Genomic DNA, 16,211 nt, shown 5'->3' with positions numbered 1-16,211 from the left:
GCATCATTTCGCCAACAGATAAAATATAGCACCGACCAACAAAATTTCTGCTCAGGCTCAACTCGAGGAGAAGCATGGACTTTGAGGCCCCCAGAAACACCGAATGGTATTACACCAAAGTTTGCGTGGAGAATTAGGGCGGTTCATCGCTGTTGCATACAAGCAAAAATTGAATGCAATATGTCGGAGTAGCGAACAGCACTAATTCCTAATACAATCTTTGGATAACTATTCAGCGCTTTCTAAAGTAAAATTCTAAATATTTTTGAAAAGTTCCCTTCCCCTCTAGTTGAGTCTGTGCAGTTATTTTTTATGGGTCAGTGTAATCAAATAGAGTTAAAAAAAATAAAATGAAGCTTATTTTTTCAGAGAACTCCTGAAAAATGTTAATTTTGTTTTAAGAATATCTTGAAATCTTAATGATGTTAATATCTTTTCCATGTTTTGTAAAATTGTCCAAATAAAATTTTATTGAATTATTCTTGGAACTATTGGTTGTCTTGCGCATGAAAAATTAAAAATTGAAAATCTGAATATACTTGATGAAAAGAAACGAGTTTCTATAACATAAGTTGTTACATATTATTTTTTACGGTAGTTACGGTTATTATTCACAACGATAAAGCAACGACATTTTTCTTAGCAGTTAAAAATTTGGTAAAATTTAGCACACGTTTTGTCCACTTTGAACAGATGTCCCAAAAATTTGTTGATACACAACGATTCCAAGTAAAACCAGCAGGGTCCAGGTCAAAAAGGCTCCTAATTGGCTAAAATTTGGCATGGGATTTCCTTGGCCAAAATAATTAGACCCGTTTTCTTTTCGTTTGACAATTCGGGTGATCCTACCCAAAACACCGTGCGTCTCCTGCAAAAAATACTGGGAGCTCTATTCGATGGAGAAGTATGGTACTTTTAGTTCGAGTGGCATAGGAAATCTGATTTTTCCACAAAAAAAATTGCTAAAATTTTTGTTTTCGTCAAATCCTACATTTTTTCAAATTAATGATTGCAAAACAATTGAATTAGTGTAAAATGCATTTTAACATACTTTTCCATGCAAATTTTAAAACTATGGCTTGTTATTTCAATATCTATATTTTTTATTTTTTGCCCCTCCCCCTTCGACCATGCCTAGAGCCGAGAGATGACTTTGAAAACTATTTGCATCGACCTTATCCAGTTTCGTTTATAGAAAATCTAAGTGTGTAGTTAGTAATTTTATAACCAAATTCGGTTGCTGAAAATCGGAAAAATTAGATTGAAAACCACCTGTGAACAAAATATTTCCGAAAACTGTACAAAATATTGAAATTCGCAATTTTATTTATCAAAATCAGTAATTTGAGTTTTTTGATTGTTTGACATAAATGCCAAACAAGACTATAATTAACATATCTTGTTTATGTTTAAGACTTAGCGATTGCGAATTCAATTTGAATTAAAACATTTATTTTCGATTATATCAGATGATATCGGCAATTTGAAACTCTCAACAAATTTGAAAATATTTTTGTTTGAAAGCTCGTAAAATTTCAGGATTTTTTTTTCTTTGTTGACATTAAAAATCGGACGCACATTTGCTAAATTATTCTCACTCAAAAATTCAACGCTAATTGGTGTTGTAGAGAAAACCTCATTTTTCCAGATTGTTTCTCTTTCATAGGCAACTATTGGTTCAACCTTCGATATCTTTCAAGCAAATCTATAGGAAATTTTCTGATCTTTTCGAACAACATATTTTCAGAGATTAGCTTCGGCATGACTTTTACAGGTAAAAACAGTCACGCTATCAACGATAAAGTCATTTTTTGTGAGTTTAACTCCAAAACGGTGCACAATATCGAAATTTATGTAATGTACTTTTTGACTGTAAATTTAATTTCACATCAATGTCAGTCACTTTGAAAATATAGGGAGCGGCCATGGCTGACTGGTTACGCTTTTTGCTTTGTAAGCAAATGGTCCTGGGTTCGATTCCCATCTGCTCCCAACGAGAAAGTATAGGAAATATAAATCTTGAAACTCTGAACATGAACGAAAAATCAAAGTCGCTCGAGTCGGGGTTCGATCCCCCGTCCTTTGGATTGGTAAGCAAAAATGCTAACCACTGGGCCATCGCGACTTGGTGAGTTATGACTGGAATTGGGAATACTGTTACTATCAACTATATACGCGCTGGGTCCTTGTCCATTTGACAAGGGTTCGGAAGTTCTAAAATAACGTTTGAATCCGATTGGTCCAAACGTTGTTCAGGGCGGGGCTTGTCGATAAAGCTGAAGTACCTCGCGCTCGGCTAGCCAGCGTAGAAATGGGTCACCGAAGCTCGGCAGAGCTAACACCTTCCAAATGCCTATGCGAGTTGTTTGCATGTATAGAAAGTAGATCTAAAAATACATGGAAACAACTCAATTTGTAAGAAGTGGCCGCGTGGTCCCGTTTGGTTGGTTGTACACACACACAATGTCAGACACTTTGAAAATATTATTTTCGATTTTTCCACGTTTAAAGTTCTTTTTTTTACAAAAATTGGCAACACTGCCAAAGTAATTTTGATCAACTTGTGCCATAGCTCAGCAAGCAATATATACAACTTTGCCCAAGGCACCAAATCGGTCCGAAAATCCGTTATCAGGATATAGATTTTTGATTATTCAATTGTTTTTTTTTGTACGGAAAGCTACACCCAAACGGTGGTCGCATGATTGTGATGCATGGCGGCATGAAAGTATATCAGAATCTGCATGAAAACTGTCCTCATGCATTTTTTGCGATATGGGGGTATGACATTTTTGCCCGTTACCAACAATTATCGACATTACCGACGGCTTTTTGGTATTCCACAAAAAAAAAAAAAAACTTAACAGAACGAGGATTGAACCATCAACTTCTTGGTTATTGATCCGACACGCTACCACCGCGCCATGGACGCTTGATGAAAAGTGAGTGAAAGAGCACCAACATATGCTTCTCTTTGGAGTGTTGCTCGGGGACGGGCCAGCGTTATATGTGTTGGTGAGAACTGCAGATCGCTGAAATGTTTACACGCAGGCAAAAATGATCTAGGGGCTTGCTGCAAAAAATGTTATAAAATATGACATTTTCTGCAGCAAATCCACTGTTGCAGATTTTGAGATAAATTTTTCCTTTGGGTGTACCAAAATTGTATGAAAACTTGTATGGACGAACTAATAATGCGTTCTGATGATGTCTTCTTTGGTTATAGGAAAAGTATACACAATTTTTCATCAAAATCAAATTAAAAATACAAAAAATAATAGTTGTACGAGGCTTGTACGAGGTCTTAGTAAATTGAATAATCGAGGAAATGGGTCCTAAAATGAAGCTTAGATTGCTGATATTATTGTTTACAGCGATAAAGCTTTTTTTTCTGAGTACAATAACCCTTTGTACGACCACAAAGAGTTTAAAATGGATTTTTAAATCAATTTTGAAAAATTAACCTCGCGGTCCTTCTTTACAAAAAAGCTCTTACTTGACAGCTCGTTCCAAGGGGACCATAGTTAATCCATCGAAAAAATGCTGTCTTGTAATTTTTTTTGCATTAAAATGAAAAAAGTGATCAGAAATGGTTTTGCCTTCCTCACCTCACTGAGGCAAGGCTATAAAATCACTCAAAAATTGAACTTTTTAAATAAGCCTTCTAGATATACCTTTACGTATACATATCGGGTCAGAAGCAAATGTCTGTGCGTGTGGATGGACGTAGAATTTTTTTTCTCACTCACTTTTCTCGGAACTGGCCCGACCGATTTTGTCCGGATCTATGTTTTTGGATTCGCCTTCAGGTCCTTTAAGTCTTTTTTTTATTTCATCCGGTTTGGTGTAGTACTTCAAAAGTTATGTTAGAACAACTGTTTTGGTTGATACTAAAAAGGGTCATTATTTACATAATTTGAAAGCTCCGGCGGATAGCTGTCGGAACTTTCCACTCAGTGCACGCCGTGCACGCACACAAACACTGCTGTGCTTTCAAATGAATAATTAAATTTATCATAGATGGCAGCACTCAGATGTATAGTGTCTTTACTAAGTAAGCGTTAGCCAAAGCTTTCAGGAGGAAGGCAGCAACCACCTTCAGGTGGATTAAGTAACGTTTTTAATAGTGTTTTTTACCGTTGTACGTGAAAATTGCCATAGGGCTTTAGTACCCAATTCTAACCGTTCCTGAATCAATTAATCCAATATTAGACTAAGGAAATCTTCTTTTTGATGCATGACGTGGTACCGATCACAAGACAAACACAGAACTGCATAACAAAAACAGTAATTGAATCAATCTTGTAAAGAATAATCTGTAGGAAAATCATACCTATCTAACTGAACAGAACCAGCTCAAAGCAAACGAAGGATATGCAACTCAGCCATCAGCATCAACAACATAAGACAATTACTTACATGTTATTTTTTATATGTGTGTACGTGTGTATGTATGTTTAATATACAGCATAACAATGAAAAGCTCACAGAGGGGCAGTTACACACAAACTTACACATCCACATCACAGCACTATTGAAAGCACATACAGAGTTATATGAAAGCGTTCAAAAAGGAAGCAGCATCAGCGCAACACAAAAGTCACAAACAGCATCAGGCAGTGGTAACATTTTCCATTTGTTGTGGTTGTAGGTAGAATATGTTGTGTATTGTTTCAGCAACAAACGAAAGAATAAAAGGGGGGAAAAAAGAGAAGAACAAATGTCACCCCGAAGGAGGGGGTGCCAGATAGATGACAAATTTCAATTGTTTCGCGTTCCTTAAACCGTACCTGGATGGGCTAGGGCCTTTCATTGGGTATGAATACAGTGCTTTCTTTTATTCGTCCACTTACGGGTTTTTTTTGCTGTTGTTTTGTTTTGTTGGGTTTAATTTCTCATTCGTGATGTTTTGTTTTTGCTCTGTTTTTTTTTTTGTGTAGGCTTATTTTGTTCTGCAAAATTGGTTCCGTGATTTGTGGTTTTCTTTTACTTTTGCTACGATGAAATCGGAAGGCATTGTGGCTTTTGGCCCGCATAATTACCCATTATTGTAGCGAAAGGGGACGCCTTCTTCGTGAAGATAGTTTGTTTTTGTTTCTTATTGGTGGTAGGTCAATTTGAGACGATTGAAATTTGTTTTTTAACCGCAACGTATTTTACATGCATGCAAAAAATTTTGGTAACAAAGAACAATCACTTTTGGAGACCTCTACAGACACTTATAAGCTAACAGTTGTTCATATAGTCATATAGTTTGATATAGAGAATTAATGCAGGACGGAAAATGAGGAAATCATCATGAAAAATGTTAAAATTTCGAAAAGTGAAAATCAGTGAAACTAAGGGAGGAATGAAACAAGTTTTATTTCCGTGTTTGTGTTTTTTTTGTGAAAAAATGTGAAATTTGTGAGCGTGTGGTGAATCAGAGTGAGAGAGAGTGAGAGTGTTATGTGTGAAAATGTGCATTATTGTGAAAACAGGTAAAATTCTACTGGATCAGATTTGAGTTTGATTGGTGAGCAAAATGTGGCCTCAGAGTTTCAAGGGACAGTGTACGTGTTTTTTGTGTGTGTTTGTGAGTGTAGGCAGTGTAGGTGTTTGTGTTTTGTGTTGGAAATAAAAGTAATCAACTTAAGAATACTAAAAAAATAAAGTGGTAATCTAACATAAGAGTTTTTTACTTTTACATTATAAGATTATTGTTATGTAGCTGAATATACATCAAATGTGGTACTTTATTGTCAATCCAAAGTACATTGGGTTCATAATAAGCGGTATTGTGTGAAAATATATGTTTACACTCGCATCTTACATAGTAAAAACTTAACAGTAATGTGTAATACTGATAAAATAAACAATTTTTCTCCTGAAATTAATAAAATTGCAAACATCTCCAACTTAACAAAGAATCGTACGTAAACAAATGTTTAAACGGCGATAAGAAACAAAAAGAATTCCTTTAATACTGGAAGCAAAAATCATATCTTTCTTGATTTTATACAATCTACTGTATAAAAAAGTACCTTTTGAAATTTTAAGGAACATTTTCGAATATTTTCTTTAAATTTATGAGTTTAATCTTAACTCCTTGGTGTCAAACCGATTTGAAAAATAATAGAGAATTTTGTGTTCTTGTTTATTTTTCATAAATGTTTACTTCAATTTTTGCAAAAATTGTTTTAATTTTATTTTTGGAATTGACAATAATTGAAAAAAAAATCTATTTTATTTTGAGAAAAGCTCAACTTTTTGTTTTTTCTATGCCATCCGCTACAAAAAATCAAAGAGAAATTTTAAATTGTTTTTGGAAAACTTTGAAATAAAAGGGCAATTTGAATTTATTCGATCGGTTCGGTTCGAAAAATCAGGAGGTAATTTTTTTTTCAAAAGCCTGCAAAATTTTACAGGAAATATAGGTCTAACCAACTAAATTAATTAGAAATACATTTTCCTGCATTTAAAATCATATTTAGCATGTCTGGGATCAATCAAAAAAAATTTTTTTTTGATTGCAATGTACAGCACCACAAAAAGTGTTTTTTCGGCGTAAAAAATCTCTTCAATACTTGGATATTGTGAAAACTAGTGATTGCAAAACAACTGGGCAGTTGTAAACTGCACTTTAAAACACTTATTTCATTTGAATGTTGAGACAATGGCTTGCTATTTGAATTATTATATTTTTTTGCAACCCGCTCGACCCCAACCAGAGCCGAGGGCATAAACTTCAAAAAATATTTGCAGCGGCCTAAATGTTTTGTTATTTTTTTCTATAAATTATGCTAAATACAATTTGCAAACTTTGTTTAAACTATTATTACAATTTTAAACAAACAAAAATATTGATTGAAAATATTTTCAAGAATTTCAAATTTGCTGATTTTTAAAGAAATCATTTAAACTCTATTATTAAAATAAATAAAAAAATACTTATGAAATCGTTGTTCTTAAGGTGACTAATTCCATCATTGCCACGATTTTTCCCTAGACGAAATTTTGCGTGGTTTACAATATGTTCACAAAATTCCTTTTACAACTGGTTTTGAATAGTAGCCTACACGTGTTGTTTTTTTGTGACGTTATTCCTCTTCCTTGTAAAGTTATGAAAATTAAAATAAATCAATGATTTTCAACTATGAAGTCAATGATTGCTTCACAAAATTGTAAAACTTTTTAGACAAATATTTGGATTACATGAAAAATCCTTTCAGAGCCTTCAAGAAGCGTACAATCGGCATGGTCATTCATCTTGGTGCAAAAAATCGTAAAATTAAACTGAATACAAAGCATAAAATGCTGAAAATAATATTCGTTGAAAATGATTAACAACTTCACATTAAATGCAGTTAAAAAATCGCGAATTCTTATTCAATTTGATAAAAATTTTAGTTTGCTTGTTATAAACACAAAGTTGGTCTTTAACATTTCTTTTAAAAATCAAAATTTTGAATCACAGATTTAATACAAAAAAAAAAATCAAATTATTCGCTCTACAGCATTGCCTTGGCGTTCCCGATTACGGGATTCCTACTCGAAACTAGGTGTCCGAAGGCTTGATTGTTGAGGCAATTGCAAACCTCTTTTTACACCTAAGCTTCCATCCACCCCGGGATTCGAACTGACGACCTTTGGATTGTGAGTCCAACTGCCTACTGCGACTCCACCAGGACAGGACCCAGGGAGACGACTCCTACACCTGGACTGAGCTATCGACCTAACTTGTAGGTTAGACCGGGGCCAACATTTACTTCCCCATCCGACGGAAGGCGTGATCAGACAAATCTCGTCTCAAAATTTGCCACCGGGACCTTCTGGGATCGAACCCAGGCCGACTGGGTGAGAGGCAATCACGCTTACCCCTACACCACGGTCCCGGCTACAACAGATTTAATACATTATACATTAATAAGCTCATGATTTCCAGAAATTCTTATCCCGAGAAACCAATCAAGCTCTGGTCATACTCGAGAGACAAAAACATTGGGAAAATATAGGAGATGACCCTTAGACAATCAGACAGTAAATGCTATATAATTCCATTATTTAGGAATTTAACGGTCAATTTGGACGAGTAGGGACTCTTTACAATAATTAATCATTCACCACTGCTCTTTTACACGTATTTGACAGTTCACAAATGGATGGTCCTAGTGATAAGAGGTCTGAGGGTTATTGGTCAAAATATTAAAATTTAACATTTTAATTTTCATTTAATGATTTTCATCAGTTCAAATAAAATCATAAAGTATTATTTGATCATAAAAGAAGCAAAATTTAAATGGAATTCTTTTTTTAAGGTGCATGATGTTGTTTGATTTTTTTTTTCTGAACTATTTTTAACTTTTTTTTCAAACTTTTATTTTCATTTTTATGACGTTGACAAGGCATGTTGATCACCGGAAGTCATTGAATTTGTATCCTTATGAAAGTTATCGGCGAAACGACCATAAGCAAATAAATAGTTTTTTTTTGCAAATTAACTTATTGCAAGTATAAATTAAGCCGTTAGGCAAATATTTTTCAAAGCTTAGGTAAAAATTTTTTTTTTGAAAAACTTTAAAATTTCAATGAAAATAACTGTTTAAGGGGTTACAAACATGTAGAAAATCACAAAATTTTATTTTACAGAATATTTGTTAAATCCACTCAAAATATGTTTTTTAATCACTCCTGAAAGTTTCATAAAGATATTTTATGAGTAAACTGCGTAAGAGATGGTATACGATCACAATTTTGCTATGCGCCAAGCGGGCTCTCAAACTTTGTAAGCGTTTTTCTCTAAACCCCGAGTTGATTTACGGGTGCCACGATATCTCGAGATGGGATGGCTGAAATTTGAAGTGAAGACTCTTAAGATGTATCCCGTGTGCATGACGAAGCCCAATTTTTAAAATTTGCATTTTTTAAAAATACAAAAATCAAAAACTATCGGTTTTTGAATGAAAAACACAAAAATATTTTTATCTTTTTGAAGATAAACTTTTTAAATATTGGGCTTCGTCATGCACACTGAATCGGTTTAAAAAGTCTTTATCAAAATTTTGAGCCGATTTGGTCAAGACAGTGTTGAGATATCGTGGCACCAGTGGCACTGCTAACTTTAAATTGCTATATCTCGGCAATGATGCAACCAAATATTTTTAAATTTGTATTGTTAGTAGGTGAACATGTATATTTTAATGCCCTGAAAAAAGAATTTAAAAAAGTTGAAGTGTGTGATCATTAGGGTGTAATATGATTGCATGGAAAAAAATAAAATTGTCCAAATTTAGTGAGCACAGCACTTTTTCAGTTCCTTTTGGGGCCCTAAACAACTCCTCAAAGTTTGGGACCGATTGGTTTAGTCCTCACTTTGCGCAAAGCGATTCAATTTTCCATACAAATTTGTATGGGGAAAACCATTTTTTTGGATTTTGATATTTATCAAATCCACGTTTCATGCTATATCAAAACCGGACTCATATTCGGATGCTCTGGAATGTCCTCTACAACTTTGCCGAAGAGAGTATGGTGCTAGCTTGCCCCTAAAAAAAGATACAGCGTGTTCAAAACTCGTCTAAAACGTGTTTTTTGCTCAAAAATCACGTTTTAGACGAGTTTTGAGGACGCTATATCTTCTTTCAGGAGCAAGTTAGCACCATACTCTCTTCGGCAAAGTTGTAGAGCACATTCTAGAACATCCGAATATGAGTCCGGTTTTGATATAGCATGAAACGTGGATTTGATAAATATCAAAATCCAAAAAAATGGTTTTCCCCATACAAATTTATATGGAAAATTGAATCGTTTTGCGCAGAGTGAAGACTAAACCAATCGGTCCCAAACTTTGAGGAGTTGTTTAGGGTCCCAAAAGGAACTGAAAAAGTGCTGTGCTGGAAAATCGATTTTGATATTACACCCTAGTGATCATACTAGCCTCTGACTTTTTTGCCGATATACATGTATGTAACCCCTTAATCAACTGAAAATCAGTTAAAATGCATTTTCCTGCGTTTAAAATCATATTTAGCATGTTTGAACTCCTTTGAAAACATTTTAAATTTTCGTGAAATACGAACATGCAGTCCGACAAAAAGTTTTTTTTCACGAAAAAAAAATCCGTCGATACCTCGATATTTAAAAAAAGTAATGATTGGAATGCAACTAAGCGCGTGTAAAATACATTTCAAAACTTTTTTTTCATCCAAATATTGAAATCTAGGCTTGTTATTTCAATTTTTATATTTTTTTTAATTTTTTTGTCATCCCCCCTCGACTTTGGTCAGAGCCGAGGGACATAAATCCAAAAATATTTGCAACGGCCTAATTAATTCAAGTGAAAAATCTTATATTTATATTTTTTTCTTTTTTATGCAAATTTTTTAGTAAAAATGTTTTGATTATTTGTTCTCAAAATGTTTTACTTTGGGAATCGATTGTTTAAGAAATATACATTTTGGCTTTAAATATCAATGACAAATTATATGTTTGTGTAATTGTAATTGAAATGTTGCATTCGGAAAAGTTTGAAAGTTTCTTGAAAAAGGGTCTCCAGATATTTATTAGTTCTACGTAGTATTCCACTTAGACAGAAGAGTACAACAGCGAAAGAGGCAGAAGGAAAGTTCAGTTTTCTACTTCAAAAGGTACACCGAACATTCTCTCACGATACAGAAAACCAGGGAAGAAGCCAAACCGAAGAGATCGGAGAATTACAATAACCAAACCGAACGAGAATAACCGAGGAAGAAACACCGGAAACAAAGGTAGAAAAGAAGAAGAAGAATTAAAAAGGAACAAATAGGTAAGTAAGAGTTATTAACTTTTTTTTTGTTTGTTTTTGGTTTCGATTTTTTTTTTCTTCAAAGAAAACAACAACCAACCAACACATATAGACAAATAAAACGGAAGACGAATAAAATGAAAGAAAACTCTGTGTCATACCAGGTGTTGGGGGTGTGCTACCTCGTGATGGTTCCGCACCTGGTACTCCAGATGCTCCTAAATTACCGCTAGATGATGATCCCTTACTTGTATATAGCTTGGATGAACGTGCCGCCGACGCCTTCGAGTCCGGGACAGTGTTTTTGAGGGAAAGAACGACAGTTAGTGATCCAGGTTTGACAGTTCTGTTTGGTGACGCGGCCCAGTTGCACAGCAAACTTACCTGCATTCGTATGTGTTCTAGCTTAACGGGACTGGGTATGAACCCCACTTCACAGCCTTCCTTAACCAATCGCCCAATCCACCAATTATTGTCATATTTCTCCTGCAAAATGTGGAGGGAAATTGTATTGATAATCGATTGAATACATTTTTTTCAGCAGCTGAACCCACCTTGATATGAAGAAAGTCGCCGACCTCGAACGAGACTGCGCTGCCGTGAACCGGCGAGTCGTCGTCCAAACTGCCATCGTATGATACATTCGTCCTCACAGCAAATGCAACAGGTTTACTCTGTAGGGGGGGATGAAAGTGGGGTACAACAGAAGATAAGGTGTTAGAAACAACTTATTGTAAATGTTACTCTTTGTTTCAACGGACTTCGAACGGCAACGCGGGCACGCACTTTAGAGTTAATATGAATTTGAAAGATTTTAAGTTTCAAACAACTTTTTGAGCTGTAACTTTTTTAAGTAATGATTAGAATGCAAGCAAGATGTTTAATATGGATGCTACTGCTGTTGCTGTTTGGCGTACGGATATGATGAATGAATGAGGATTTATTGAATAGTTGACTTTCCAGAAACATCAAACAAAGTCCGATTAACATTCACGCATCTAGCAAAGTAACACGACAAAGTGGGTTTGTCAACTAGGTGTGTCTCTTTTATAGTCACACTATCCAACGAGAGGTGGTCTATTCTATCAGCTAAACATTTCTATATTGATAGAGTTGAAGGAAAGTGTTTGTTTTAAGACGATTTCTAGGCCAGACAATGTTAAGAGTGTCAATCGTAAGCTTGAATTGTTTTATAGAATTTTGCTGAAAGTTCTCCTTGTACAGTCTAGACGATGTGTAACTCACATTTTTTCCGATCCCTTTTTTGAGTCGTTAAACTCCAATATGATCACAAAAGGCTCTAAAGTGATCTGGAAATATGTAGTCCAAGATGGCAGCCAATATGGCGGCAAAAGTTCCGAAACATCGGGTAATCGAAACTCTGGATATTCTAGACTGGACTGATTTCGCAATGAACGGATGTGTCACGCCATAACTTTAAAATGATTTTAAAGATTTTGTTAACCTTGGTAGAATTCACCATTTCCAGCCTTAATTGTGATAGATGTTTTGTTCTTTTTGACACGTGACATGTGACATGTGGTGTCACGAAATATTCTCTCGATAAAAATATTTGGTTCAAGCTGAAAGGCTTTTTATCGGATTTTTGATTGACTTGACCTTAATGTAAAAATGTTTCAGATTATGCCTTTATTAATAAAAATCTGGGAGGAAAATAACACACCATCAAAAAAAAAAAATACTTTTTTGCAATTCCGTCGTGAAACTACTTACTTTTCCTGTCGTTCTTGAACGACGAAATTGTTTACTTTTCTGTACCAAAAATAACAGAATCGAATAGAAACCCTTTTCAAAATAAATGCTGAAAAGTTCTACTTTTCAGCACTGAAATGGGTGCTAAAACGTTGAACTTTTCAGCACCTGTTTCGAAGAGTAACACTTTTCATTTTTTTTATTTAAACGATTTATTGACAAAATACATGAAAATTTTACTTAAATTTTCACTCAATGGATGTTTTTCGGAATAACAAAAAAATATTTTTTTCAGCACTCTTCGTATTTATACAACTCGGTGAGCCTTGTTGCATAAACTACTATTAAAATACTCAAAATCATTGCGAAAACTTGTAAAATTGAGCGTTATGCAATTTTAATCCAATAAAGATATACTAATTTTGAGACAATTGATCAGAAAAAAGTAATACTTCAGGAATAAAATATTTACGTAAATTCAATGATACTTTAAAATACTGAAATAATTAATGAAATTTAGTTGATTTTGCGTCCTCCTCGATTTCGACCAAGGCAGAGGGACAAATGCTTTGAGTACAGTTTTACTAGCCTGATTAGAATAAATGTATGTAAATAATCAGCCCTAAAGGGTTTCAAACCGACGATTTATATTAGTGTTTTGGGAACGTTTAAATACAAGGCAAACGTTTAAAACATAAAAATTTACGATTGTTCAAATCTATTTTTTCCAAAAAAATATAATAACAGCAAATATGTTTTACGTTATGACCAATTGTCTACGAAATCGGCCGATTTCGACCATTTTTTTTTTTTTTTTCATTTGGCTCAAACTTTGTGGAGGCCTTCCTTTTGACCAAAGAAGCTGTTTTGTGTAATTGGTTCACCCATACAAGTTCCATACAATTTTGGCAGTTGTGCATACAAAAATGGTACGTAAATATTCAAACAGCTGTAACTTTTGAGTGAATTTTCTGATCAATTTGGTGTCTTCGGCAAATTTGTAGGTATTGTTGAGGACTATTGAAAAAAAATAATACACTACACGGAACACGGAAAAAAGATTTTTTTCACAAAAACTCAACATCCAAAATTGAATTTGCAATCGAAAAGTACTATACAGATTTTTTGATAAAGGGCTCAGTTTTCAAGAAATAGCCACCGAATGTTTGATTTTAGCGAAATATTTGCTGTTTTTCGATTTTTAAAAATAGTGACCATGAGTGACCATTTCTAAAAATATTTTTTTTAAAGTTAGAAATTTTACAATGAAATTTTCTAAGAGATATCGAAGATTAGACCTCTGGTTGCTGAGATACAGCTGCTTGAAGAAAAAAAAAACATGGAATTTGACATTTTCCAAGTCTCACTCAAACAACCCACCATTTACTAATGTCGATATCTCAGTAACTAATGATCCGATTTCCAATGTTAAAACATGAAACATTCGTGAATTTTTTTGATTTCTTTGAAAACTATATTTGGATTTTTTTTTTAAATCAAGACTTACATTTCAAAAGAGCCTTATTATGAATGCTTGTCCCAATTTTAAAAAAATCGAAAAACTGCAAATGTTTCGCTAAAATCAAACTTTCGGTGGCTATATCTTGAAAACGGAGCCCTTCATAAAAAAAAACTCTGTAAAGTACTTTTCGATTGCAAATTCAATTTTACATAAAAAAGTTAAGGTCAAATTTTGTTTTGGTATAAAATTTTGATTTTTTCCAAAAAGCACTTTTTTTCAAAAATTCATAACTCGGCGGCAAATTTTTTGACCATGCTTCTCTATAGCTCAAAAGTTGCGGGTTTTATTTCCCCTAAAACAAATCAATTTTTTTTGGATATTGAGTTTTTGTAAAAAAAAATTAATTAAAAAATCGGCATTTTTTTTCCGTGTACATTTTTTTTTCTCAATAGTCCTCAACAATACCTATAAATTTGCCGAAGACTTGGTGTCTTGATCAGACAATTCACTCAAAAGTTACAGCTGTTTAAATATTTACGTACCAATTTTGTATGGACAGCTGCCAAAATTGTATGGAGACTTGTAAGTGTGAACCAATGACACAAAATAGCATCTTTGGTCATAGCGTCTCCCTGTGTGGATCAATCGGACCGCGCACTGGACTCACAATCCAGAGGTCGCCGGTTCGAATCCCGGGGCGGACGCAAAAAATTCTAAGTGTAAATATAGGTATTCGGTGCCCTCTCCCTGTGCCCATACCTTCACACTTAGGAGACCCGGGAGGCGGAGTCTTGTCGCAAAAAGAACGATACACACCTGTGGATCCGTTGACGAAACCGCAAGGTTTAAGAGGGCCACATTATAAGGTGTTACGTCGATTCCGTTCCGGTCATAGGGAAGGCCCTCACAAAATTTGAGCCAAATCAAAAAATACAAAAATGAAAATGGTCGAAATCAGCCGGATTCGTAGAGAATTGCTCAAGTTGTTTATTTAAATTGAGGTAACTTCAAATGAAATGTATTCACCCGTCATCAGTCTTATATAAATCGATAAATCAATCAATTTTTTTCGAACTATTCATAAACGTAGTGATGAGAAAAAAATCGTTTTATATTGCATACAAAAGTACTTTTTTTCAACCACTTTACAATTAATTAAAAAAAAGGTTTTTACTGCGGATGAATTTTACCCATTTTTAATACTTTTTTTGTGTCCAAATTGCTGTTTGATACTAATTCACTTGCAACTAATACAATATTATCAGATTTTTTTGAAATATTCTAAAATATCAAAAATAAAACTGCTTTTTGCAATTTTAGTTTTTTTTTATTGGTGTACATGTGTATGTGTGAATGTAGCTAAGCTAGGTGAAAGAGAAAGAAACATAACGAACAGGAAATGTCTTGAGTAAAGTCAATAATAAAACCTTCAACTAAAACAAATATGCATTTAGATAGATAAAGCTAAAGAAAAATCTTTGAGTTTAAAGATTCAATAGGAAGAAAAAGAACAAAACACAACGAGATGCCAGGTAGCACAAATCATAAACAGCAGCGAGGGAAATGGAAACGAGAGTTAGAAAGTGTGTATAATAGAAAGATCAGCAAGTGCTTCTCAAAAAACGTAACAAAGTTTAAAGAGAAAAAGAGAAAGAGAGAGAAAAGTTTGGAAGAACATATCCAACGAATAGCATTGACATAAACATTTGCTTTTTTTTTGTAATTTGCTTGTAGTTTTTTTTCTTCTCTGAACGGAAAGCCATTCCGTTCACATTTGAAGAGATTTTTTTTCGTGAGAGAAATTGTTGTGCAAATGTTGTGGAGAAACTCGACTTGTCTTACTTCAGAATCGAATTTGAATGGTCCAGTTTCATTGGTCTGCGTGTAAATTCAAAACAGGAGACAGAAGTTAGACACTTCGCTCGCGCTTGGTTTGAGTAACTTTAGTATTTAAGCAAATCTTATAATTTTCCAAGAATAATGAAATTGTTCAAAAAGACTCTTTCAAAGTTGAGTCCAAATTGTTGATTTTGTTTAGCTCGATATAATTTGATTGAATGTGTTTCAACTAAATGAGAAAAGTGTATTAGCAAAAAAGGTAACTTTTACCGTGGAAAATGTCCGTACTTACCCTCGCTTTTTCCAACTGGCCTAAAGCCTGACGTTCCTTTTCTCGCCGAAGCGATTCTTTTTCCTCGTCTAGCGACAGATCGGACGATGGTTGAGAATAGTTGGAATCCGCTGAACCCTGTTTGAGACGAAAATGAAAAAAAA

The 16,211-nt window shown here is 34.1% G+C and overlaps 1 protein-coding gene across 16 annotated transcripts in view; it reads right to left on the bottom strand.

Annotated features, from left to right (window-relative positions):
• LOC120419673 (voltage-dependent L-type calcium channel subunit beta-1) overlaps positions 1 to 16,211 on the bottom strand; it is a 238,760-nt gene that overhangs the window by 13,992 nt on the left and 208,557 nt on the right. For 10 of the 16 annotated variants that reach the window (XM_039582444.2, XM_039582445.2, XM_052709105.1 and 7 more), the window contains 5 exons: positions 16,069 to 16,185; positions 15,780 to 15,815; positions 11,317 to 11,436; positions 11,147 to 11,248; positions 10,924 to 11,044 (listed from right to left, as the gene is read on the bottom strand). In XM_039582444.2, coding sequence (XP_039438378.1) covers positions 10,924 to 11,044; positions 11,147 to 11,248; positions 11,317 to 11,436; positions 15,780 to 15,815; positions 16,069 to 16,185 — 496 coding nt within the window. The remainder of the gene's footprint in view (positions 1 to 10,923; positions 11,045 to 11,146; positions 11,249 to 11,316; positions 11,437 to 15,779; positions 15,816 to 16,068; positions 16,186 to 16,211) is intronic. The other 6 variants (XM_039582449.2, XM_039582458.2, XM_039582456.2 and 3 more) reach the window with 3 other exon arrangements.

Source organism: Culex pipiens, chromosome 2 (genome assembly GCF_016801865.2).
Source record: "Culex pipiens pallens isolate TS chromosome 2, TS_CPP_V2, whole genome shotgun sequence".
Taxonomy (NCBI): domain Eukaryota; kingdom Metazoa; phylum Arthropoda; class Insecta; order Diptera; family Culicidae; genus Culex; species Culex pipiens.
This window is presented reverse-complemented; position numbering and strand designations above follow the sequence as displayed.